This window comes from Manis javanica, chromosome 5, assembly GCF_040802235.1.
Source record: "Manis javanica isolate MJ-LG chromosome 5, MJ_LKY, whole genome shotgun sequence".
NCBI lineage: Eukaryota > Metazoa > Chordata > Mammalia > Pholidota > Manidae > Manis > Manis javanica.
Window position 1 is genome coordinate 169,623,803 of NC_133160.1, and position 26,025 is coordinate 169,649,827.

Below are 26,025 nucleotides of genomic sequence, written 5' to 3' on the forward strand. Positions count from 1 at the left end.
GAAGCGGCACCCTCTGCCACTGCATCCGCTGGGGCCTCCCCACCATCCACAGGAGCAGCCCTCCCAAAGGTCGCACAGATTTTGGGTTCAGATTTTGTGTTCAGAGGCACTCTGCCGACTGCTGCCGGATGTAGGTCCGGGATGAGGATATCTCGGGGAAAAAAATACCTCTAAAAACCGAAATCAGTCAAAGGGAGAAATAGAATTTAAAACCAATTTATTGACCGCAGTCCAGCACCGTCTCCCTTCCCTGCTTGGAAAGGAAGCAGGTCAGCAAGCAAGCCCCTCCCCTTAAAACTCTTAGGTTCAGACACGCCCTCGGTTGCCCAGGTAATTACCCATTGACAAGGAGATGAACTTCTCTTCGCCACTGAGGCTATGCACTGAAGCCAGGAGAGATAATCTGGAAATGTTATAATTTTACCTACAACTCAATAACCCCATTTTCTGGGTGAGCGTAGCACAGAGACTCAGTAGTGTATTAATTGCTCACACATGATGCCTTGTGGACTGGCTCATGCTTTTTTAATTATAAATTATGTGGCAATTAGTAGCCTTGCTCATGAATATTTTTCCATTTTGCCAGTGTATCTTTGGGATAAGCTCCTACTTGGCAATTGCTGGGCCAGAGCATAAATGCCCATGTAATTTCACGGGATATTGTTGCTCTCTTCTCTGTTCCCACCTGCAATACATGAGAGCCTTGCCAAGGAGGTAAGCTGTCAAACACTAGGTTTTTATCACCAGATTGGTCAGGAGAGGCCTCAGGAGATACGAGCACAGACGTGAGGGCCAGAGGAGCCATGCGGACTGTGGGGATGAGCCACAAAGGCCCGGAAGCAACTCTTCCACGGCCTTGGGGTAGGAGGGCCCAGCGTGCCCAGAGGTGTCAGGGGGCCACACAGCTATGAAGAGGGAGTAGGTGGGGGGAGGAATCAGCCAAGGTTAGCCCAGGGTTGGGGCAGGGCTCAGGCCTCAGGCAGGGCCTTGGTGACTCACTGCAGTCCCAGGGCTGCTGCACACAGGCCTAGCGCATTCCAACCTGGGTGCTGAGGGTCAGGATGGCCTGGGAGGCACCGACCCAGACAGAACAGGTGTGCTGGGCCAGGGTGGCAGGTGGGGATGCTGAGGGCTGTGGCTGGCTTAAGGCATATCTGAAGATAGAGCTGACAGGACTTCCCTGTGAATTGTATGTGGGAAAAGAGAGAAAGAGAGGAATCAGGAATGATGCCAAATGTTTGTGGCCCAGGAACAGAAAAGATAGAGCCACCCTAGGCTGACATGGGGAAGATGGCGGGAAGCAGGTCTACTGGCAGTTGGGGGGTGGTCTGGAGTTGTATCCTGAACCTGCTGGGCAAGTCTGCTGTCCACTGGAGGGCCACGTCCGTGCATAAACACTGCAAGGTTGCCAGCATCTGGGCAGTTTGAAACCATGGGGCCAGAAGAGGGACTGAGGGGAGGGGAGGACAGCAAGGGGCTGAGAAGGTGCCAGGGAGCAGGCCGAGCAGAGTGTGGGTCAGGAGGAGTGTGTTCCCAGGAGGACAACAGGCCAGGGGTGATGGAGATGACACTGGCCACTGCATGCAGTCCCACAATGTCTTGGGTGCCCTGGACCAGAGCTTTTGCTGGAGGTGGAGAGGCAGGCAGAGAGGGTTTATGAGAGAACATGGGGAGGGAAATTGGAAGGGTGAGTGTAGACAGCCATGCTGTGAAGTCTTCTGAGGGTTGTGCTGTGAAGACAATCAGAGAAGCATGCGGTCCTCTGCTCTGCCCCGGTAGGGTAGGCAGCCTCACAAAGTTTGCCAGTGACCAGAATGATCCATCAGAGAGGATGGCTCTTGGAGGCGGGGAGCAGCAGCCACGGGGTGTGGAGGACAGCCGGGTGACAGAGAGTGAGGACAGCCCGCCCTCTGGGCCTCCACCTGGGCTCTGGTTGACGTAATACTGTTTTGCTGGAAAACAGAACAGCTAGAAGAGAGAGTGCACTCGCTCCCTGTCTGCACCAAGGGCTGTGGGCCCCTGGGTGCGGCCCCCATCCCAGGCAAGGACCTGGGCTCAGGCAGCCTTCCCTCTCCCCTGGACCCACTTAGCACCACTGAGGCCACCAGGTCACAGAAAACAGCCTCTGCCTGTGGCTTCCCTCCACTGTGAAATGCTGTGGGATTGTCTGTACCTACCTCCCCCTTCGAGCCCACCATGGCGGTGCTCACCTTAACAAAGCAGGGCCTCACTTCCCCGACCCCACCAGAGATCACCAGCCCTGGAGCTCCTCAGCCCGGATGCCGGCTAGTCTTGGTCTTTCCCCTGGGCTCCTTCCTCCGGGATGTCTCCATGGGGGAGGGCCTGGGAGGCTCAGTCCCCATCCCTCACTCACTCCCCTGACCAGCTCATGGTCTCCAGACACTGCAGCCCACACCGCACCCCACAGCCCAGGGCCTCACAGCGGCCTCACTGGCATCTAATGGACCCCACCCTGTGTGCCCAGCCCAGATCACCAGCAGCTGCCCTCCCTTCCAGTTGTTCCCTGCCTATCCCTGCCCCCTCTCCTGCCCACGCCCCAGCTGTCCTTCCCTTCCTGCCCGCCAGAGCTCCACCTGTTGCGGCCCTGGGTTCTCCCCTGCATCGGCTCCTGCTCGGGACGCTGGCCCAGAGGCACAAAGGGCAATCAGAGGGAGGCTTTAAAAGGCCAGCCCCGGGCTAGCGTCCCGCTTCTCTGAACGCCCAGGGACCTTCCCAGCTGGCCTCATCTGCGGACTCCGCGCCGTCTGTCTCAGCCAGGCAAGCATCCTTCACTTCCACACCTGTGGCGGCCTGTGACCCCCCTCCCCAACGCGCGTATCTGCAGGGCTGTCTCCCTCCGTCCGAACTCGGTCCCTCTATGGCTTGCCCGCCTTTTCCATACGCACCCACCCACCCCATTGTCACTAACACGCGGACACGCACTGCCTCCCCCACGCAGCTTATTTGGCTCCCACATGACATCGCATTTACTTTTTACCCACACTATGGACCGCTCGAGAGCGTGGACGTCACGGTCACTGCTCACAGCTCCAGGGCGCGCCTGCGCAAAGGAGGACCCGAGCGAACCATGGAGTCGGCCCTGCTGCCCTCTGTCCGGGAGCCGGGAGCATGGAGGACGCTCGGTGTCAGTTCCCAGGGACTTCAAGAGCGAGCAGCCTCCGCCAGAAGAAGGCCCAGTCTAGCAACCAGCCTCCTCGCCAGCAGCCTGCGGCCGACGAGTACGCGTGTCCCGGAGGCCCCGCCCCGCCCTCTGACTCTACCCCAATTCCCCGCTCTGCGGACCACCCCCCGACCAGGGCCTGCCCCGCCCCAGGCCTTGCCCCGCCTCGCAGGCCCTCGCGATTCGCACGCTCCCAGCCTGTTCCGCCCGGACCAGCCTGTTTCTCTGACCACGCCCCTCATGTCCCCACCCACACAGTCTGGCCCCGCCCCACCAAGGCCCCGCCCCCGGCCTCCGTGTCCCTGAGCGGAGTTCTGCCTGGACGCGCCTGCGCCCTCCGACCCCGCCCCCCCGCCCCGGGGCCCCGCCCCTCAGGGCCCCGCCTACACCCCGGCCTCGGGGTGGGAGCCCGGCAGCGCGGCGCGCATGCTCTGAGCGCGGCGCCCCCGACTCGCAGATCGGCTCCGCTCGGGCATTTCCGCCTCTTTGTTTTAAACTCCAGACGGGTTTTTTCTCCTGCTCCTGGGGGGGACCCAGAGGGAGCGGCGTCCCCGTACGCCCGACGGTGCCCGGCGCGTCCAGCTCGCTCGCAGCTGAGCCCTCAGGTCAGTGATCAGCGCCCCGCCCGGCCCGGCCTGCGGCGCCCGCTCCTCAGGCCGCGGCCTCGGCCCGAGTCCGGCCCGGGAGGCTCGAACCCGGCCCGCGCCCCTGCACCCCCGTCGGCCCAGCCCGTGGGGTCCCAGCACCGCTCGGCAGGCCCAGGAGGCCGCCCCCGGCACCCAGCGCACAGGGACCGGGAAGTCGGACCCTGAGACGGGTCACCGAGGACAGTCCAACCCAGGATGGGTCATCGAGGGTCCAACCCTGGTACGGGTCACCAAAGAGGGCTGGGACTCCAAGGGCAGGGGACTGGGAGGGCTGGATTCTGGACAGGGCACTGAGGGGGGCCAGTAGCCTAGGAACGGGCAGGCCCGGCGTAGGGCTGGGACGCTGGGATGGGTCACCAAGGAGGGCTGGGACCCTCAGGCAGGGCAGGAGCTGGGAAGGGCTGGGACACTGAGATGGGTCAGTGAGGAGGGCCCGCACCCCGGGACAGGCCCGTGGAGAGGTCAGGACTCTGGGCTAAGCCCACTTGAGAGGACTAGGACTCCCAGACTGGCCCCAAAGAGGCCCGGGATCCTGGAACAGTCTTGTGAGTGCTTCTGGGACCTGAGACAACCCTTCCTCTCCCGGAGGCTGGAACCCTGGGACTGTGCCATGAGGGGGGCTCATGCCATGTGACAGGCTCGTGGATGACCAGGGCCCCAGAGAGGTCACTAAGTGGGGTCGGGATTCTGGGGCAGGACAATGAAGGAGGCTAGGCGCCCTGGGAGGCCAGTGACCAAACAACTGAAAAGCACCCCGATCCCACGAGGAGGATGTAGGGAGGGCTGGGACCATAAGCCAGGGCCCCAGACCTGCCCAGCCCACTCAACTGGACCTGGGGCTCTCGGGCATCAGGGATCCTGGTCACCCAGGCCCACAGGTGCACACCCCTCCCTTTCCATGAGGCCCCTCAGCACCCTGACATCAGGTGGGCTGGCCCCACAGATCCAGCCTGCAGCAGGTACTGCCCTGCCAAGCCCTGGGAGCAGTTGCAAGGCAGAGTTAGGGGCTCATCTTCCTAGCTCTCACAGGACCCCCCAGTCCACACTGGTACCATACCCAGGCCAGCCCCACACCCAGAAAGCTGTACCCCACCTTGCTCTCCCAGCTCCCACCCAGGGCTCCTGTCCTTGCCTGCTGTCCCTGTGGTCAGGGTCAGCCCCTCCAAGCACTCCTGCCCTCCCTCTCCCGCTTATGGTCGCCAAATGAGCCCCATTCTCAAGGTTGTGTGTGTGCACCCTCCATCCTGAATCTAGAGGTGTTCTCAGTGTCCAGGGAGTTCCAGGATGGGTGGGGTCCCAGCTGGGAGTGTGGGCTTCAGGAAGTGTTTTTGGGGCAGTGGGCCCAGTGCAGGAAAGTTGGGGAGCGAGTGTCCGGTGAGTGAATCCGGCCTTTCTCCACCAGGAAAGCTCCAGGATGGGGCCTTTGCCTCTCTGAAACCTCTGAGTCAGACTTTCATCTAGAACCTGCCTTGCTTTCCTGAAATTTCCAAGTGCTGATGAAAAAGTAGGGTGTGCTGCATGCTGCTCTCTGGGCATGGCTGCAGAGTGCGTCCTCTGGGCGTGTCCCGTAAGTGTTTGTTTGGAGGGTCTGAGAGAATGGAAAGCCCAGGGCGGGGCTCTGCCCAGCTTGGGTCCCAGAACCGGTGCCCCGCACGAGGTCAGTGTGCATGTGTGTTGCCCATATGCACTGGGTGAATGAGTGAGCACATGGACGCATGAATGACAGGAGGGGATCCTCTGGTGACCACCGGCTTGCCTCAGGCTTGCAGGCTTATCCGAGGTGGGTAGTGGGTAGGAAGAGGCATGGATCTAAAACCCTGAGCTGTGCACACTCCCACAAGAGATACTTGAACTGGACTGTTCAGTGTTTCACTTTGTGCTGCAGCTTCACTTCTCGGTTACTGAGGAGAAAAACACTTTAGATTTTCAGTTGAACATTTCATAGGGCCTTATCTTAACTGAACGGTGTCCTTGAATAGTCCAGCTTAGAAACTTGCCAAATGTAACCATACTTGGGACCTTCTTATTCAGTGCTTAACTTCTGATTTTTTTTAAACATATGCTTTACTTCTTTTAAAACTTAATTTGCTTTGTGAAGTTTTGGAGAAGACTTGCAGAAGACTGGGTCTTCAGGTTTGCTTAGGGTCTTTTTCCATTTTTCGGCTTTTAACAGTGTGACAGTGCGTGTGGTTGTTTTATTTATATATTGCTGTCCAACAAAACTACCCAAAACTTAGTGTCTTGAAACAACATCAGTTGTGTTGTCCCACCGTTACAGTGGGTCGGGAATCTGGGCACAGCATGGCTGGGTCCTCTGACTCAGGGTCACACAGCTGCAGCCAGGGTGCCAGCTGGGGCTGTGGTCTTCTCTGAAGGCCTGCCTGGGGGTAGGGGGGTCCACTTGAGGCTAGCTCATGCAGCTGCTGGCTGGACTTATGTTCTTTCCAGGCAGGATTCTCCAAAGGGCATCTCAGAGGGAGCCATCGCCAAAACAAGAGTGAACAAGAGGCCACAGTCTTTGTGATCTCTTAGCAGTGACATCCCATCCCTTTTGCCATATTCTGTTTGTTAAAACCTAGTCGCCAGGCCCAGCCCACACTTGAGGGGGAGGAGCTCTACCAGAGTGTGCACTGTGAGGGGCAGGGGCCTGCAGCCACCTGAAGGCTGGTGTTTATCAGATTGGGGCCCGTAGGGGCCTGTACCCAAGAAGGGCAGAGACCGTCGTGGGTTCAAGACAAGGCTGTGACCACTGGGCTGTCTTTGTGGTTGTATACATTCCTCCGATGTCGCCATAATGACGGAAACCCTTGTGATACTTGGAGCTTACACAGGAGGAGAGGCAGATCACAGATAGGAAAGGTTCTTGGGAATTAGCTTGTCATTTAGAACACCTAGATCAAACCAAAAGCACCCCCTCCCACCCCCGGCCACTGCAGGGTTAGCTGGTGGTGTGTGTCAGTGACATGGAATTCTTCCATAGCTTAAGGGCTGTGACTTCAGTTTCCAGAGCATCATTTTATTCTGCTAGCGAATTTGCTCCAGAAGTTATAAACTGACCTTGTAAGAAGTTCTAAGATGTAAGATCCGGAGATGTTTTGGATGTTTGGCCCTTGTAAGGAAGCGATACTCCAGGAATCTCCACAAGGGCACCAGGGCCCAGGGCCTGCAGCTTCCACTCTGGAGCCCCTGGACTCTGATGCCACACTTCTTTCTGGGGCGCTGGGCTGGACTGCAGCATCGGGCTGCAAAGGGCACCCACCCAGGGCCCACAGGGGAAGCAGGGTCCTGTCCCAGGAGCCCCGTGTGGAGGGGCGCAGCCTCTCCTGCTACCCTGCTCTCTGTACCTGCCCAGATTCCTGCTCGTGTGCAGCAGGGCCCTTTGCCAGTGACTGGAATTAATTTACTTGTGTTGTTTGATTTGGATTATAAGGCAAAGTGTATTTGTTTATACTGTTATGCTTCCACCTGTTAATGGATTTGTTACTCATTTGGAGAATTATTCGGTTATTGGTCAGAATCAGATATGAAGTTAAAATTAATTTTCTTTTACTGTGGAAGTTTGTTGAGGTTTTGGGACAGTTTTGTTACCCTTTTGGTATTTTTAATATTGCAGATATTTCGCACAATTCATGGTGCTTTAAAAAATGGAGCTATTCTTAAGTTCTACGAGTTGATTGTTTATCATCAGATTTTAAAAAGTGAGGCCTTTAAAAATAACAAGACTATCTTTTCTGATCTTCTATGTTTCTTCCTGCAGAACTGAACTATAGGAAGGCCAACATGACAGAACAGTAAACACTCAACGTGGTGGGAGGTTGAGGTGTGAGCATCATATGGATGCAGTTTCAGAATTGCCCATTGAATTAAGCCATTCTCCTTGAGAACAACTGAAACCCACTAGAAATAAAGTCCTTAAAAACAGGTAGTTAGTTTGATTGGTTTTTTTGAAGAGAACTTCTAATATTTAGGTGAATTTAGAGAGTGGAAGTTAATTGGATTTTTCTTGCAAATGTGTTAGTATTTGCTGGACTTTGGGTACATTAACAGCAAATTGCAGATGTTTAGCAAGAAATATGCAGACAGTGGAAAGTTGTCTGCAGGCCTCCTCGAAGGCCCATGCTGACCTATGGGGCGTGCAGGGCCCCATGCACTCTGGTAGTCTTGTGGAAGCCCTCTGGTGTTGTGGGGGCCCATTGGCCGCTACATCTCCTGATTCTCAGTAGGGCCTGCCTGGTGGTAGGTGCTCACCAAAGCTGATGGGAAGCTGACATCACTGACAGCTTTGTGGCCCTGCTCGGAAGGTGCTGTGTGCGCTCAGCTCCTAGGGCTGCCCAGGATGCCCGGCTAGGAAAGGCAGGCACAGGGCACCGTCACAGAGTGAGGCCCAGAGAAGGTAGCCTTTCTTCTTTTTTTATTTCAGATGATTGCATCTTATCTTTGTACCAACATTTTCATTTGGGAAAACACAATGGGGAGAGACTGAACGAGTGGCCCGGCGAGTGCCCCCACGTGTCCCCTGACTGTGGCTTGTGTCTTACCAGCTTCGCTGCTTCTCCTGAATACGTGTGTGTGCTGCTCTTGGGTTGGCTAACGTAGCCGAGACAGTCTGCCTTGTTTCATGAGCAGCAGGGCCCTGTCGTTGCCCCAAGCAGGTGCTGGTGTCACATGCCAGCCGCTTCCGTTGTGTTTAGGTCCCTGTGCCGCCAGCGGGAGCCCTGGTGCTTTCCCCTTGGGCAGACCTGGGTGGGCCCCCCTCGCGCCTGTTCATTTCGGGCCCCCCACTTCCCCTCCACCTTCTCCAGGTTGCCGGTTGCCCCTGGATTTGCTGGTGCTTCACTGTGGTGTCACCCACCTTTGCCTGTTGTCCTCTGGGTACTCTGCCAACTCAAGGGAGTGAATCAGAGGCATGGTCAGCCTCAGAGGAGCAGCTGAGCGCCATAGGGGTCACGCTGCCAAGTTAGGCGCCACTCAGCACTGCTGGCCCACCCCTCGTGGCCCGTCCACCACCAGGAAGCGAAGCCAGTCCAGAGAGACCCAGAGTCCCAGCATGGCCAGAAGCAGCACCCTCGTGCTGGGGAGACCCTCTCTCAGAGGACGGCACATCCATTTCTGATGTGGCAGTGTCCTGCGCACCGTTTCCTCTGTTCCCACAGGTGCACAGGGTGAGTCCCACTCTAGTCGGCCTTGGTGCTCTTAGCAGACTTTGCAAAAGGCTTAGTGGGTAGAATGTTTGAAATAGTTCATGGAAATCGACTCCTGCTGTCAGGTAACACCTTTATGCACAGTGGCCGCCATCCCTACTGCAGAACGGGTGGCTGGAGGCCTTGGCGCTCCCTGGCCTTTCTCAGAAGCTGCCTCATGAAGATGGGCATCAGGAGCCAGACGGGGGTTCTCAGTCAGCTCAGCTGCCCTAACAAGATGTCCCAGACATGTGCTTAAGCAGCAGGCAGCCTCTCACGGTCATGGAAGCTGACGTCCAAGATGAGGCGCCCGTGGTTCAGCCCTGGTGGGGACTCGCTGCCTCGTGAGAGATTGAGGGGAATCCCTGTGCTGTGCTGTCTCTTCTCCAAGGGCACTGACCCCATCACAGGGTTTCATCCTCATGGATCCAAACCTGATCACCTCCCCGAGGCTCTCTGTGTGAACGTGGAGTGAGGACCTCAACTCTGAATTCGGGCTGCAGCTCCTGTGCTTGTGTGTGAACCTGCTCCTGGCCTGTAGAACGGGGCGGACCGTGTTTGTGGAGTTGGTGACTACTTCACACGCTTGGGGAGCCACCTCCTTCAGTGACTCATTTCTCCGAATGCCGTCGTGCTCATTTTCTACTGCTGCATAACAAACTGCTGCAAACTGGGTGGCTTAAAAGGGTACCCGATTGTCACAGGTCCGCAGGTTGGAAGTCCGGTGTGCCTGGCTTCTCTGTTCAGGGCCTCCGAGGCTGCGGTCACGTTGACCAGCCTCTTATCTGGGGCTGGGTGCTCTCTGACCCACTGGCTGTTGGTAGAAGCCATATGCTGTGGTTGTAGCCCTGGGGTCCTGCTCTTTGCCAGCTGACATCTGGGGACTGCCCTCAGCTCCGAGAGACCTTTGAGTCCCTGCCCGAGGGCGTGGGCAGTTGACATGCTCCTTGCTTTCTGCAGGCCACAGAGTTCATTCCTCTGACCTGTTCCAGTGCCAACATCTGAGAGAACTCTGCCTTGAAAGGCCATGCAACTCGGTCAGGCCATTGTGTACCAGCCCTAGTCTAAGGCTAGCTGATCCGGGACCTTAGTTACATCCTCAGAAACGCTTTTGCACCAGCACCTAGGCCAACAAGGGAGGAGGTATGTGCACACCAGGGCCTGAATCTTGGGGCCACCTCTGAAAGCTGCCTGCCACAGTCTGCTGTCTGGCCTCTCAAATTCACATCCCCTCAAGTGCAGCACATACCTTTCCATTCTGACGCTCCCCAGGGCCTCACTGCAGCATCAGCTCAAGTCCTGACTCTCACCTAAACTGCATTAGCTCCCGTCCAGTGGTCCTCCGTCATCTGGTGTGGTCCTGTAGGTAGGTGCGGTTCCTCAGCACCTGAGACCCTAGGACAGCAGGACAGGCCCAGGGCAGCAGGTGCAGCCGTCCAGTTGGAAGGGGAGGTGACAGGGTCCAGCTCAGTTCTGAAGCCCATACCAGGGTCCTGACTGGGTTTGCATCTTGGGACCTGCTGGCTCCCAGCTTTGCTCTCTGGGGCTGTCGTTTCCACCCTGAGCCCACCTTTTTAATGACAGGGCACGTGTCTTGTCTGCAGCTGAGCAGCCTCATCAGCCGCCCCCAGTAGAATCTTGAGGTCTGACAGCCCCTTTCACTGTGCGTGTTTCAAGCTTCTCCAGAGGTTGAATCTGAGAGGTAAAAATCGATGTGGTGTGTAAATATTGTCTGTACACAGCTACATTCCAGTCTCGCCTCCCCCTTTTCCTCACCTTGCCTGGTGTTACCATGTCTGCTCCAGATTCTCAGGATGGTGTCAGCCCAGGTCCCCGTCCCTATCCGCATCCCCTCTGGATGCCTGGTCCTCCAGGCTGGTGGGTGCCTGCTGCTCCTGACCCTCCGTGGGTGCACTTCCCATGGTCAGAGCTCAGACGTCGCTTGAGTGCACTTGCGCCTGCTGCCTAAGCAGCCTTCTGCCCTCTGCCTTCCGGGCTCGCCGTTCTTGAGGCCCTCATCCCTTGGCTGACGCGTGTGTCACATCTCGTCGCTGGCTGGAGCAGGAGTGTGTGAGTGCAGGCCTGCGGTGATGTGTGAGCACACCTCCTGGCACATACTGAATGAGCAAGCGCATTTCCTGGGATGCCTGGACACACCGTGGCTTCTGCTCGTGCTTAGCTGGTGGGCTGGTTGGATGAAGGATTCTGCTAGTCAGTCCCGCAGAACTCCAGGAGACGCAGAATTCATGGTTGCTGACAAGAAGCCTGGTGCCCTCTGACTGCCCTTCTGTGTGGGACCTCTTCCCAGGAGCCTCTGCGACCCTTCTTGCACTTCAGTGTAGAGACTGAAGGGGCATGGTTGGACGTGGGTCACCTGCACGTGCCATGGTTGGGCATTGGGCCCTTGTGGCTGAACCATCCAGTTACGGAAATGCTCGAGTAAGTTTTTCCAGATCAGTAACTTGCCACAGGCAAGCGCAAAGGATGACCCAGCAGACACCTTCCCTGGTAAACTGATGTCCTGCTTCAGAGGGAACAGATCAAAGTGTTTGAAAGCTCTTTCTCTCAGTTTTCTGATTTTTTGCAATACCTGCTAGTTAATTGTAGGACCTGTTCCCTCACATTTCTCATCCTTCTCTGGGAAGATTTCTTAACCGTATTACATAGCTTCTCTGTTGAACCTATAATATTGCTCACTTGTCATGTGGGGAGATGGGCACTGACAAGATACCTACATTACCAGTTCAGGGGTTGTCTTCGAGTTGTGTGTGTCTGTGCACACATGTGTGCATACAGTTATAAACAAGGTGGTTGCAGAAGGCGTTGCTGGGGAGGTGACATTTGAGAAAAGGCTTGATGGAGGTGAGGAGCCATGTGGCCGTCTGATAGACTGTTGCAGCAGGCGGCACATGAGTGCGAGGGCCAGAGGCGGGCATGCCCCTGGGACATTCAAGACTAGCAGGCCCACAGCTGCTGGAGTGGGGCTGGCTCAGAGCTTCTGGGCCAAGGGGAGCAAGGAGCCGGGATGGCACTTGAGCTGCTCCCAGGGGAGAAGCTGCCACACAGGTGGGGTGCAGGGTGAAGGAGACAGCTGTGTCCAGGCGCAGTGTGAGGGCTGGTGTCTGGATTTGGGTCCAGGAAGTGTGATCTGGAGGGATCAGTGTGGAGGTGGGAGGCTGCAGGGGCTAGTGTGGCTGGACCACAGGATGTGCCTACAAGGGCTCAGTGTGGCAGTGGGCTGCCCTTGATGTGGGGCTGCGGTGCTGCTGAGCCACGTGCCTCCATCCCACTGTGATCACTGCGTCTCTGGTCACCAAGTTGCCCACACGTTTGTACCGACAGTTCGAGGATGAAAGCTGTGCCATGGGGAGAGTGGTGAGAGGCAGTGGTCCAGGTGGCAGGGCTGTGGGCTCAGGAAGCCTGTACAGAAAAGGCCATGGTGGACCAGGCAGAAAGGGCAGGCCTCTCGTGCACCTGCTGGCCTCCGGTGCTGCCATGACCTCACACAGGCTCCGGGAGGCACAAGAGGCAGAGGTGAGTCGGGGCACGGAGGCACCTCGCTCAGGTTTGGGTGGGGAGGAGTGGCCGGGACGTCAGCGTCCCAGGTTGCAGCAGGTTGGTCTGTGGAAGGACATGGGCGTGGGCAGAGTTCAGCAGTTTGGTGGGTTTTGTGTGAAAATGAGTCATCACAGTTCCTGGGATACTCAGACAAGGGCAGAAACCTCTCTGGCAGAACAGCGTTTACCTCCTGAGCACCGGTGGTAGGGTGGGCGCTCTGCTGGACGTGGCCAGCCTCGTGTGAGGACACAGCCTCAGTCCCGCTGGTGGGGGCAGCAGATGGGGCACAGCTCCCTGAGGAAGGTGACAGAGGCACAGGGGGCACGGCAGCCGCCGGTTTCAGGCCAGAGACTCAGGGGTCTCCAGTGGCTGCCCAGGAGCCTCCCTGCCCTGCTGAGGATGGACGCCCAGGCCAGTGGGAGCTGCTCACACACAGCTAAGAAGGGCACGATCTGACATGGACAGAGCTGGCTGGAGGAAGCCTGACATGAATAGTCATGACCCGGACAGGCCCTGGAATGGAGCTTGACATGGACAGGTCATTACATGGACAGGTTGATGTGGGCGGAGCCCCGACGTGGTCAGGCTGATGTGGGTGGAGCCCTGATGTGGACAGGTCATTACATGGACAAGCTGATGTGGGCGGAGCCCTGACATGGACAGGTCATTACGTGGACAGCGCTGCCATGGGTGGGGCTGGAGCATGGAAACTGAACATGGCTCATCAGGAGTCAGGATCCCTTTGAGGGTCTGACTTGCTTTTCTGAATGTTGCTCAGATCTGTCCGGAGGGAGACTGGTGGCAGGAGTGGGCATGGGGACCCTGCCCAGGTGGACTGCTGTCCAGAGGGAGCCATGGCATCATCCAGGGAGTGGTCGTGGGCACTGAGGCCCCAAAGGATATGGCACTGGGGAGGAAGGGCAGGCCTAGGGAGGACGGTGTGGGAGGCAGGCAGGAAGGAAGGATGACCCTGCAGGGCAGCCAGGGCTCAGTTGTGGCTGGGGAAAGGGCAGGTTGGCAGTTTCTTACACGGTTGACCTACAAGCATGTGACCGCCCCCTTGGGCATTTAATCCAGAGCATCTGTCCACACAAGGACCGTGAACAGTCACAGCAGCCCCATTCTGGCAGCGCCAAAGGAAATGGCCCAGAGTCCGTCTGCGGTGGTTGAGCAGACTGGCAGAGCTACGGCAGCCGCCGCTCTGGATAAGAAGGACGCTCTGTCTGTGCACGCGGAGTGTGGCGCATCTCACAGCGGACTGAGCAAAAGGAACCAGACGGCATGTCCTGCGTGAGCCCGTTTGCAGAGCATCCTGAGCGCGCCAGGTCTGCAGGGCCCTGGCGGCCTCGTCCTGGCTTCTCCACGGGGGCCAGCACAGCTTTGAATCACGTGCAGTTCATCATTTGTCCAATATTCGTAAGTGACGCTGTTTAATAAGTTTACAAGAGATTATGGACAGTTTTGTGCCAATAAATTTGATGAACCATCTTCCAGAAAAATATAACTTCGCAAAACTAATTCAAAAATAAGTAGAAAGTTTTAAGGTGCTTGTAAGACACGGTTAACAAAAGAAAACAAGGAGCTTGGCGTGCACCTGCGTGAGGAGGCGGGCCTGAGGGTCTGGGCTGCAGGTGGAGGGCAAGGGTGGGAGGTTGGGGCTGGCCCTGCTAAGGGCATGGCCAGCAGGGGCCCACTTGCCACAGAACTGCCTCTGTGCGCTGTGTCTGTGGGTAGGGATGTAACCCCCGTGACTGGCCATGACCTGAGGCCCCGAACCCGGGAGCCTGGTTGCTTTGGGAGGGGGGTCAGATGCCCATGACAGCTTATTAGGTAGAGAAACCATGCACCGCATTCAGTGTGAGCATGATGCCTCAGTGAAAAACGAGGGCGCCTGTGGCATTTGGAAGTACCTGTGGGCTCACACACACCGATACACTGAGAACGGCAGTTAGCTTGGAACAACGAGGGTGTTTGGGACAATGAGGGTGTAGGGGTTTTCCTGGTTATCAGTCTTTACTTTCCAAACTGTGTTTAACGAACGTATGTATTACTGTTTTACTGTGACACCCAGTGTGTTTGTCTAAAGGGTAATGATGGGTGAGGTAGGTGTACTTTGGGGAGGCAGGAAAGTACCCTCTAAACGGTGCTCACGGGGTCGGGGGAGGGCAGCCCGGGCAGCCAAGTGACCTGCGGGAGGTGTTTGTGGCTGAGGAGGCTGATTCGGGGGCTGGTTTGAGCTGAATGGACAGCAAGGAAGGGCCTCTTGGCTCCAGAGAGTGCCCCTGGGGTTGAGTGTGCACCCAAAAGGTGTGAAGAGACACATCACCCACGCCCTCTGGAAGTTTCCAGGCAGAGCAGGTGGAGGGCCTGAACTGCTGTGGCCACCGTGGCGGGGCTGCACCAGAGAGGTTCAGGACTGAGATCTGCAGGGCTGGGCTGGAGCTGTTCATGTTCACTGAGAGGACAGAGGTTGGAAGGTTCTGGAACAAGGAAGCCTTGCTGGCAGGTCAGAGCCCTTGTACAACAGGAGGATGGTGTGCCTGTCCACGAGCAGACCAGAGGAGGAGGCAGCTGCCGCCTGCCCCCAGGGAGGAGGAGCAGGGCCCCGTAGCTGCTGTGTGAGCACAGGGCTCACGAGGCCAGGCAGGGGTGGCAGGCAGGCTGGGGGGCCACGTCAGGGTGCCTGTGGAGGGCCAGGCCTCTGGCCCTCTTTGAGCCCACGGGAAAGCACAGGTTGGAGACAAGCTCGTTGGGCAGGTTCTGTAGAAGAGCTGCAGGGCTGAGACCCAGGGGCCAGCAGGGGCTGGGTCATGTCAGGCAGGCCAAGGGCATCGGACAGCAACACCAGGAGTGCCTGGGGTGACGGGCAAGGAGAGGGCTCTGGTCAGAGTGGGTCTGCAGCATGACAGCCAGGTGTGGGGCATTCCCATCGGGGCGTTCTGGACTCCTTACACTGGTGGCTGCGTGTGTCTCAGAATCGGCAAAGGAAAGGTGCCAGCCAGGGGAGCCGGGCCCAGCTCCCGAGTACCCTGAGTCCCCAGCCTGAGCTGGGGTGACAGTGTGGGATGCATTGGCACCCAGGGGAGCTTGCAGCACAGAGCCCAGCATCCTGGGGGTGTCAGCTGGTCAGAGGCAGCCTCTGCCTGGCACACAGCACATGCCAGACCCCAGAGCAAAAGCAGAGTGCCTGTAAGCACACTGCCCGTTGTCTGTGCAGTGAACCATGCCTCGCCTTTGGGGGATTAGAGCAGTGCGGGGACTGTCGCCAGCCAGGTCCCTCCACGGGCCTCTCGGGTTGCTTTTCGGATGGGCCTCCGGAGGAGTAGAATCCAGCCCTGCGGCCACATCCATCCTCATTGGCCGCCACTCTGGGCGTATGGGTGGCAGCACCGTGTCCGGGGAAACAGGGCCAGAGAGCAGAGCCCTGTGCCCCTGGGCCAGGAGGGAGCAGCGACTCACGAGCGCCAACCTGGACCATGGAAAATGTCTCAGTAGTTTTGGCTTTGTATTTTTTTTAGAAATTATTCTTTTAGTCTTGATAAAATTGTAACTTTTGTTTATATGTACATGTCATGTGCAATGAGAAATTACCCTGGGCCGTTTGGGGCCAGTCTGTGGCCTGTAGCCTTTGGTCAGCTTTGAGGGGCTCAGTGGTTTCCACATGTGACGCGGTGGCCACTGACCCTCTGTTATAGGCCGCCCGAGAGTGGGCCTTCCAGTGTATTTCGGTGAAGACAGAACCTTGTCAGACTCCCCTTCAATCAGGGGCCCCAGAGCTGCATAGGACTTGGACTGAATGAGGCATTATTATCAGCACAGTACCAAGTTCTGTTTCTACTATGTTTCTTTTCCAATTTTAAATTTCGCTTAAATTACTGCAAATTAGGAAATTATGGTACATTTTCCTCAGTGAGTTGGTGTTGCCAAGACTCAAATGTGTCAGTGCTGGGCTGGGGAAAGACTGCATCCCCTGGGCTTCCCGGGAGACCTGGGGTCCCTGGCCACGGACCGTGTGACCCGCACTGGCCTGGCTGGGTGCGCGTCCCCGATGCGACTGCTGCAGGCACCCTCGCAGCTCGTGGGTGGGTGTGGGGGTTGTTCAGGCGACTTAGCGGGTTCCCGTGTGTGACTCCAGAGGCAGGTGTGCCGGGATTCGGTGGGACATGCTCCGTGGCTGGCAGGGTGTGCGCCCGCCCGGTGATGGCTGCACCCCTCGTAAGGGGGATGCTTCTCCAGGTTTTCTCCCGTGTGAGCAGGGCTGGCAGACTTTCTCTAGGAGGACGTCAGCAGGTCCCTTGGCTTTGGGGCCATGCAGTGCCGGGAGCCCTCAGCCCCGGAGCCGCCACTGACAGGATGAGAGTGGACGTGGCGGCCCCATGGCAGGTGTGGATGGGCACGTGGGCGCCTTGCACTCTGGCTTTGCCACCATGTGCTTGGTGACCCAGTGACCCTGAGGGCGGCCCCCGAGTTCCAAGCGCCCTCCTGCCTCCTGCCCTGTGTCCCTTCCCCGCCCGAGGCCTCTGCATCCTTCTCCCCGGCGTCTGCTGAAGCTGCAGGGTTGTGGCCTTCACGTTTGGCCTCCAGCCACTGAAACTGATGATTTGGGGACGCAGTGGGGAAAGATGCCTGTTTAAATAAAGTAGGAGTTTGGTGTTTTGTTTTCCCAGTTTCACCAATGGAATTATGTTTGTTGTGGTTTTTAAAAATTGTAAAGCACACTTTTTATGGAGGAACAGTTTACACGAAAGCTCGCCAGTATTTTGGTGCAGTTGGTGACCTGGCCCAAGGCCCCGTCCAGTCAGACCCCCTGTAGCCCCGCCGGGCTAGTCTGGGCCCCGCGTGCTGGGAACTGGGCCCCGTCTGTGTGTCAGGCCTCCTCCTCCCAGCACAGAGCTCCCTCCCATCTCCGTCACTGCTGGGAATACCCTCCTGTCCCCTGGGGGCACCGTGGGGGCCGTCAGGAGCAGAGCCCGGTGAACACCAGGCTTGGCCTTTGGGTACTTGTGCTAGTGTCTTTTCTAAACAGGGTACTTTTATTAGGTTAAAGAAGTTTCCTTTTATCCTTAATTTGCTAGGTTTTTTTATGTCATGAATGGATGTGAATTTTAACAACTGATTTCTGTGCATCTTAAGAAAGATCTCAACCTTTTATCTTTTGCCATAAAATATTTATTTATTTATTTATTTATTTATTTATGTGTAGTAGCCCCCTTGTCTTCTACGGGTAAGCTGGCTTCCCAGGCATGACCCGCTCCACGCTGGACCCGGCTCAGTGTGTGCACGAGCTCCGTGAGCCTGGCCGACGATTTCCCTCCCGGTGCTGGTCTGGCATGTGTCACTGTGTTGGGCTCTCCCAGAGGCTTGTTTGGCCCTGGGACACTGGCTAAATCATCCTCAGTACTAGGCCTGGGGCTCTCCCTGTCCCATCCACTTCCTGAATGGTTGCAGACCTTTCTAGGTTTTCCATTTCTGTTGCCTCAGTTCTGGTGAGTTAGTTTTCTGGGACTTTATTAATTTCATATAAATTTTCAACTTTATTTGCATAAAGTTGTTATAATGTTCTATTATTGCTCATCTGTCACCTTTTCAATGAAATGTTCAGTGGCTACCCTGCTCCCCCACCAGTGCCCTGACTCTCTGCTCTCATTTATAGTACTTGCCACCTCAGTAATTTGTCTTTTTGCTGCATTTATTACTTATTGTCTGGCTTCCGCTGCTATAATATAGGCTCTGGGGATTTGTGTCTTTCCTTCACTGATGTCTGAGAACTCATGTCAAGAGTCTACAACTGTGTAACTAGCCACAGTTTAAATTAAATGAAGTTGAATGCATGGGCAGCTTCCTCAGCCACACCTGCCGGATCTCCAGGGCTCCGCGGCCGCTGCGTGGGACGGTGTGGATGCAGGGGTCCCCGTTGCCCAGCAGCACAGGCTGGCCTCAGACACGCCTGCTCATCTTCCCAAACCAACCCTTCTCCTTCCTCCCTCCCTTCCTTTGTTCCTTTCTGTGCAAGTTAATTGAACTGCAAAGGTTAGTTAGTTAAAAATGCAGTTATGGACATATCTGAAGAGTGACAAGGATGAAAACTGGGTCTAATGTGACTCCCCTGTAAATGCCCGTCAGGCCAGCTCCCACCATCGCGGCCACTGTGTGGATCCCAAGGTCGTCTGCGTGTTCAGGGTCCTTGCGCCTCCCTGAGCTTGGCTCTGGAAGGGAGCAGGCTGCACTCAAGCTCTGCTGCCCACTTTTCCACCTGGAGGGCAGGGAGACTCAGGGCCCCTAGCAGACCCAGGAGAGGTGGGCAGGCCAGAGGGGGCTCTGAGCCCGCACGGCCCTATCCCTGGGTGTGAGGCAGACCCTGCTGGCTGCCTGGGAGGTCTCAGAGCAGCCTGGAGGGTGGTCCTGCCGCTCCCGCTGCCCAGAGCAGATGCCCGAGTCGTTCCAGAGGCCACAGCCCTAACCCGTGCTCCCTGGGTGGCTGCCCAGTGAGACCCTGAGGCTCACATGGGACCCCACGGCCCTTCCTGGTCCCGACACAAACTCTGTGCAATTGTTCTGTCTGTTGTCCATCTGCGCCAGAACTGTCCTTATGCCCGTGGTGTCCAGAACCCAGCTTGGACCCCCTTTGGGGCCCTCAGCGCATGTTCACCCAGTGGCCTGGGCAAGATGCCGATGTCCACTTAACAGGGTGCGAAAGCTGCATCAGCCGCAGACCTTGAGTGATGGAGCTTGCCGTCCCTGCCCTTCCGGGGCCCCAGCCACCCTCCAGGTCAGCCCTGAAACCACCCCTTCTCCTGACTGCTGGGCCGCCAGCAGCACCTGCTGGAGCCCCACCTGCCTCATGCCCCCTATGCCCCACACCCTGGGTGTTGCTCAACCAAACTGCCGCCGAGGCCTCATTCCCATGGTCAGCCTGGTTCTTCACCCTCAGCAATTCTCATTCTCTGTGTGGTCGCTTGAAGTGAATGGACGGCCCCACTTCTGAGGCGGGGGTGCGGGTCCCCGCAGTGGCACGTGTGGCTGACATCCCCATCTCGTGTGTCTCCACAGGCTTCAGGATGTAGCACAGCTTCCAGGCCCCCAGGCACAGGTAAGTGCACTTTAAGTCACATATTTCTCCTTTCAGTGCGTGTAAATTGGCTAATGTACCTTGAATTGCACTTTTTGAGTATATAGTGGCTACAGGAAAAGTCAGTTCCTTATGATCTCTGACAGCTCCAGAGCGGATGAGGGCCGGTCCTTTATGTGTCCACACTTTCTCTTGGTTACTATTTCTGATCAAACCTGGCACTGTCCGCGGTGTGGGACTTACCTCAGGACCATGTGCGTCACACGTGAATGGTGTGACGTGAAGTAACAGGTGCCCTTTCTGTGCTAGAAAATGGAAAAGCAGCAGAGGACAGCGGGCAGGCTCACAAGTGACGAACCGGACTGTGGGATGATGCCAGCCCGGAGCAGCCGAGCCGGAGCCACGGCCTGAGGCCCCCCATGCAAAGGCGGACAGAGGGCAGAGGAGGTGAGGCTGGCTTCTCCCCAACCTGGGGGTCATGTGGGGAGACCGTGCCATCACCACTGCAGCACCCTGAAGCCTTGCGCCCACCCCTGTCTGGCTCTTGCTGTGGGGGGCAAAGAGTGGGGGAGCCGGAGGCCGGGAGGCCGGAAGGCTGGTGTGCAGTGCTGTATAGGGGCTGCGGAGTGCAGCTGGCCGGGGGCAAGCCTGCCCCGGGGACGGTCACTGGGGACATTGCCCTTTCTGAGTACAGCCCCCGGGTGTGCTGAGGGACAGGAGGGTGGCCGGCTGTGGGGGCCCCAGAGCAGGCGAAGTTGGTGGGCTGGGTTGGGGGCAGGCCAGTCTCATCTCCAAATGCAGGTGGTCAGTGGGCTGAGGGCCCCTTCCAGGCTGCTCTGGGCCATCCCTCAGCCTGGCACTGTGCACGGGCGCCAGTCCCCCATCTGCCCTTGTTTCTTGTGACCCTGATGTGTTGAAAAGGGACCCCCTCGCTTGGGGCTTGCTGGGGCATCTGGTGGTGGGACTTGGGCGTGGCTTTCTGGCAGGAGCCCCTCGAGGGGTACTGTGTCCTTGCTGTCCATCTGGGTGTCACCTGGGCACTTGGCAAGCCATGTCTGAGGGACTCTCCAGCCGAACCCCTGCTGGGTGGGGAACTCTGGGCCTCACGGACCCCCCTGGATGGCCCCTTTACCATGAGCACCCAACCATTGCGGGCGGCTCAGTGCTGCTGCTGTTGTGGATGGCGGGTCCCTTTGAGCTGGTGCCAGGTCCCCTCTGCTCCTGAGCACTGTGGGCACATGGGTGCTGTTAGGTTCCCAGCCTCGCTAGGTCCATGCATCCTGGCACACCGCTCCTTATGGTTGTGGTGGGCACACTGAGGCCATGGGGCTGCCAGGTAGTGGCCACTCCAGGTCCCCTGGAGGACAGCTGGCAAGTGTACGGGTGAGTCCATGCCCCTGTGCCCCTGCACACCAGAGCCTGTTTACCTCTCTCCCACCAAATGGGAGGTCCCCCCAGCCCTGCTCCCGCCGAGGGGCCACGAACCCTGCTCTCTGCCATGCCGAAGTAACGTGGAGTTTGTGTTCGGTCAGATTGCGGCACAGTGACCTGGGGGTTGGGAAGGCATTTTCTGCGTGTAAGAATATCTACAGCACCCCGGGCTGGTCTGTGAACCGCTGATGTGGGCCTGTGTGTGGTGCTGTGCCTGACCTTGAGTTTCTCTCCCAGATGTCTTTCTGTCCTTTTATTTCCTGTCGGGCCCTCTGCACCAAGCCAGTGCCCAGGTCAGAGGTACCTGACTTGGGCTCAGCACAGGCACCTGGGGGGATGACGTATAGGCCCATGTTGGCTCAAAGCTGGGATGGCTGTGCCGAGTGAGGTCGTTTCCTGTGGAATTAGGGTAACCCATCAGTTGACCTGTTGGACCTGTCACACCATGCAGCCCGGTGTGTCTAACCCCTGCCAGTCTGCTGGCCTCGCAGGGAGCCCGTCCCACACGCATGCCTGGCTGCAGGGGAGGTGGGATGGGGCATCCCTCGTGGGCTCCACGTGTCAGCTTAGGCCTGCTATTTGGGTGAGCAATCAGGTCCGCCCTCGTTTACTGAAAATTTTAGGCGCGTCTGTTATTGAGGGGAGCACAGTACTTTCCGTGGGTTTGGTCCAGCTCCCTTGCGGGATGTGGTAATTCGCTCTGATAGTTGATGGATTCTGATGGCCCCTTAATAGAAAATAATAAAGCAATCCAGACAGCAACTCTGTCTAGGAGCCATTACAACTCTGTTTATTGCAGTGTTGGTGGCCAGGCGACCTTCAGTTTGCCCCTCCCTCCTTCCGGGCCATTCTGCCCTTCCGTGTGCTCAGCCAGCGTTCCGCCCCTCAGACTTGAGCCAAAGGGAGATGGTGTGAGCAGTTAGCTCTCCTTTTCCTCTCTATCTAAGCGGCGCTGAGGAGCATCTTGGCCTGCGGCCCGTGAGCCCTCTGAGCTGTGCCCTCCTGTGAGGCTGACTTGGTCGGCTGGCCTGCTCTGCTGGCATCTTTGCCCTCAGGGATGTCCTCTGCCCCTGGCAGCCTTTGTCCCTGGCGTCTGAGCACCTATTTCTGACCTGGTGCAGAATGCTGTTAGTAGGGCTCATTTTGAACACTCAGCACTCCCTGGAGTCCTGCTCTGTGAAGGGCGTTGGTATCAGCTTCTTTCTGCTGCCACGAATTATGACCACCTTGGTGACTAAAGCCCCACGGGTGTATCATCTGACCTTGAAAGGTCAGAGGTCGAAAATGGGCCTCACAGGGCTGGCATCAGGGTGTGGCGGGGCTGGCTCCTGGGCCCCAGGACAGCACACGCTCTGTCTCTTCCAGCTGGTTGGGGGTGCCCTCACCCCTGGCTCGCAGCCCTACCCTCAGGCCGGCCATGCAGTGTCTGCCAGCATGTGGCTCCAACTCCCCACCTCCCCCTGGGATGTGGGGCCCACCCATGTAGTCTGGGACCGCCTCCCACTTTTTTGCCACGTGAGGTGATGTACAGGTCAGGGGCAGGGCAGGCAGCTTCGGGGCTGGTACTCCAGCTCAGGGGACACGAGACAGAACCTGCCCTCAGGGAGCCTGTGGTCTGGTCAGAGCGACTGTGCAAGTTACAGCAGTTCCCAGAGGGCATGCCATGGGGCGGGCAGTGCACAGCTGCAGGGACCGCTGGGCATGGGCGGCTGCCATTTTGTGCTGTGTGCCGTGTGCCGCAGCCTCGCTTGCGCCCCATGGCAGGAAGGAGCTTCTGTGCACCCTAGGTCTGGGCCAGGGCGGGGTTCTGGGGGGCTGGTTGTTTTTTCCTTGGACAGGGTAAAAGGGAGCAGGGGGGAGGGCCTGGAGTCCCTTTTGGCTAAATAAAATAGGTTTTGTAGCCAATTCTTTGGTGGTTTTCTGAGTTTTACCATTTTAAGCAATTGCAGTGAACATCTGTGGCACTTGTCCAGTTATTGAGATACACTTCAAGAACAACTCGGGCACACCTGGCTGGTGGCCCCCCTTGCCCGCATCCCTGGGCCTCCCCAGCACGTTGGTATTCCCAACCTTTTCTAGTGTCCGAAGGACATGCTGGGCGGCACGTTTCAGGGTTTGCAGCTTCCACGTCCTGCACCATCTGTCTGCCCACACTGAGCCTCATCAGGGACTGCCCTCCTAGGCATCATGCAGGGCTTCAGGGCTCTGGGGCCCCCGCTGCGGTCATTCAGCCATCATGCTCACAGAGGCGTCAGGAGCCCTGGCAGAGACCCCTTGGCCTCCCGCCCTGGACCCAGCACGGCCCCGGGCCTTGTGCCCCGGTCTGGGCTAGGCCTGCCTGCTCTTGGCCTCCCTTTCAGCTGGCCTGTGCTCAATCCCGAGAGCAGAGGGTGGGGAGCCTGGACCAAGGGACTGCACGGGCACTTGGGGGAAGCGGCGTGGGGGGCCCAAGTGCCAGGAGCAGGCCCGTCCTCAGGACTGTCCGTTGTGGTGTGGGTCCCGGTGGGCTTAGACTGGGGTGGAGTGGTCACAGTGTTCCGGCTCTTAATCAGTATGGGCTTTTCTCTTGCAGAAGCCAAAGATGTTGACGAGAAAGATCAAACTCTGGGACATAAACGCCCACATCACCTGCCGCCTGTGCAGCGGGTATCTCATCGACGCGACCACGGTGACCGAGTGTCTGCACACGTGTACGTACACGTGCAGGGTATTCTGGAGCATGGCCTTTGACAGCTGTTGGGGGGATCTGACTGAGTGTCTGCATATGTGTGCTCAGAATGTTCTGGAACGTGGCCTTTGACAGTGTTTAGCCTTATGCTCTTGGTACTTTGGCCTTTTTTTTTAAATCAGGAGCTTTTAGCTCCAGCACGAAGTGGGACACAGGAGCAGGAATAAAGATCTTGAGGATAAATCAGAAAAATTATTCAAATTAAAAATACCGTGGGTGATTTCAGTGGAGATCATTTAAGGAAGCTAAGTACAGGGCACTAAACTTTAGGGAATTCTGCATACCGGCCAGAGCAGAGATGGCGTATGAGAGAATGATCGTGTCTTGTGGGCAGAAATGCGTATTTTTAAAATTTCCAGATGAATTCCTTAAGCTTCTTACCCAGAGGAATCTAGTGGCTCTGCTCCTCATTTTTAGATGGCTCCCAGCTCGTGCTGAACCTGGACTTTTGTCTTCTTTAAGCACCATGTCGACTGCGGGTGCCAGTGTGACCCTGGGGCTCCGCGGCTGTGCGCTTAGTGTGAGGCTGTGCGCCCGCGTGGTCGGCCTGCGGAGCGCAGCCCTCGTGCTGAGGAGCCCAGGCCTCAGGAGCTGTGCGAAGGACGTCACCTGTGGTACAAGTGACTTTTGGCCATGATTTTTCACTTTGGAAAATTAAGTATTTGCCAATTTTGATAGAATTTTAATTTTAAAGTTAATCATATTTTTAGGTATTGGGCATAATTTTATGTTGCTTTCATCACACTTTTATCTGCTGTTGTACTAAGAAAATCGTATGATCTCCAGGCTAACTAATAAGAACTTAACTGCAATGGGGCATGGGGGGGACGCGATAATATGGGTGAATGTAGTAACCACATTGTTTTTTCATGTGACACCTTCATAAGAGTGTATATCAATAATACCTTAATAAAAATAAATAAATTTTTTAAAAAAGGAAAAAAAAAAAGAAGTTACCTGTTGGTCCCTGGGTGAGAATGCTGGGCAGACAGGCATTGTGCCCTGCCCGTCTAAGCTAACCTCTGCTCCCCCTGTCCCTGAGCCCAGTGCTGCGAGCCAGGTGGTGAGGCAGGGGCTCCCCGAGGCAGCCGCGTGGCCTGGCACATGCCACGTCCTGACGTGGGGCTGGCAGCATGGTGCTGGGTGAGCTTTCTGATGAGAATGTGCTTCTGCAAACAGTCTGCCGGAGCTGCCTGGTCAAGTATCTGGAGGAGAACAACACCTGCCCGACGTGTAGGATCGTCATCCACCAGAGCCACCCGCTGCAGTACATCGGGTAAGCGCACAGGCCTGGTGCCCACAGCCGGAGCCCACGACCCCCTACTGCTGGGTGCCTGTGACTGCTCGCGGCGGCCAAGTGTGCCCCCAGCCCCGCCAGCCACGGCTGCCCACGGCATGTCCGGGCTGTTCCCACCAGTGTCCAGCAGCGTCTGCTCAAATGGAATCACCTGAGAGACCTCAGGACGGAGCTGGCTCACCGGCTTTGCCCCAAGTTGGCTGAGGCGCACCCTGGAGCAGACAGCAGACCAGGACCTCCTGCCGCAGATCTGGGCCTGCTGCCCCTGTGCAGCCTGAATGCCAAACCCTGCCCCGGGCCCCTCCTCAGCTCTCAGGGAGGCGTTGGGTGGGCACCCCCCTGATTTGGGGGTTGGGCCGAGGGGAGCAGGAGGTACTGGCCTGTTGCTTGTAGGGGGGACGTTAAGTGACCTGGCTGTTGAGAGCTGTGCGGTGAAGCACAGCGCTCCTCACACCGCGCGAGCAGAGGCAGTCCGGAGAGAAGTCTGGGGGACGCATGCTCCTCTCCGAAGTTGTGAAGTAGGTCATAGGTCACACGCACAAACACGTAGCACTGCAAAGGAGCCACTTCTAGCCACGTGGTAGGGGCCTGGTCAGAGCCCCCACCTGTCCGGAATGTGGGCCCACCTGCTGTCCAGGTACTCGCAGGCAGCCTGCTGTGTTCTCGGCCACAGCCCGTATGTCCTGGGTACAGGCACCACCGTGTGGTGGGTGGACTTCCAAGTGGTGTCCTGCAGACTCAGGGTGTGTGATGGCTCCCCAGGCGGACACCGCGTGCCCCTCAGCCCCTGCAGTGTGGAGTGTGTGCCTTCCCATGCCCTCCTGGCTGCCCTTGCCTTCCCTTGGCATTGCCAGGTGTTTGATTTGTTGCATGGTGACTTGGGGAGGGTGTCCTGCCCTGTTGCCTGGTGTCAGGAGCACCTGCCTCTTCCCTA

The 26,025-nt window shown here is 57.3% G+C and overlaps 1 protein-coding gene across 10 annotated transcripts in view; it reads left to right on the forward strand.

Annotated features, from left to right (window-relative positions):
* Positions 1 to 3,564: 3,564 nt before the first annotated feature.
* PCGF3 (polycomb group ring finger 3) overlaps positions 3,565 to 26,025 on the forward strand; it is a 77,616-nt gene continuing 55,155 nt past the window's right edge. For 3 of the 10 annotated variants that reach the window (XM_073237895.1, XM_073237896.1, XM_073237894.1), the window contains exons 1-6: positions 3,566 to 3,786; positions 19,617 to 19,656; positions 19,945 to 20,082; positions 23,639 to 23,756; positions 24,212 to 24,408; positions 24,974 to 25,070. In XM_073237895.1, coding sequence (XP_073093996.1) covers positions 20,055 to 20,082; positions 23,639 to 23,756; positions 24,212 to 24,408; positions 24,974 to 25,070 — 440 coding nt within the window. In that variant the 5' untranslated portion in view covers positions 3,566 to 3,786; positions 19,617 to 19,656; positions 19,945 to 20,054. The other 7 variants (XR_012131852.1, XR_012131851.1, XM_073237893.1 and 4 more) reach the window with 4 other exon arrangements.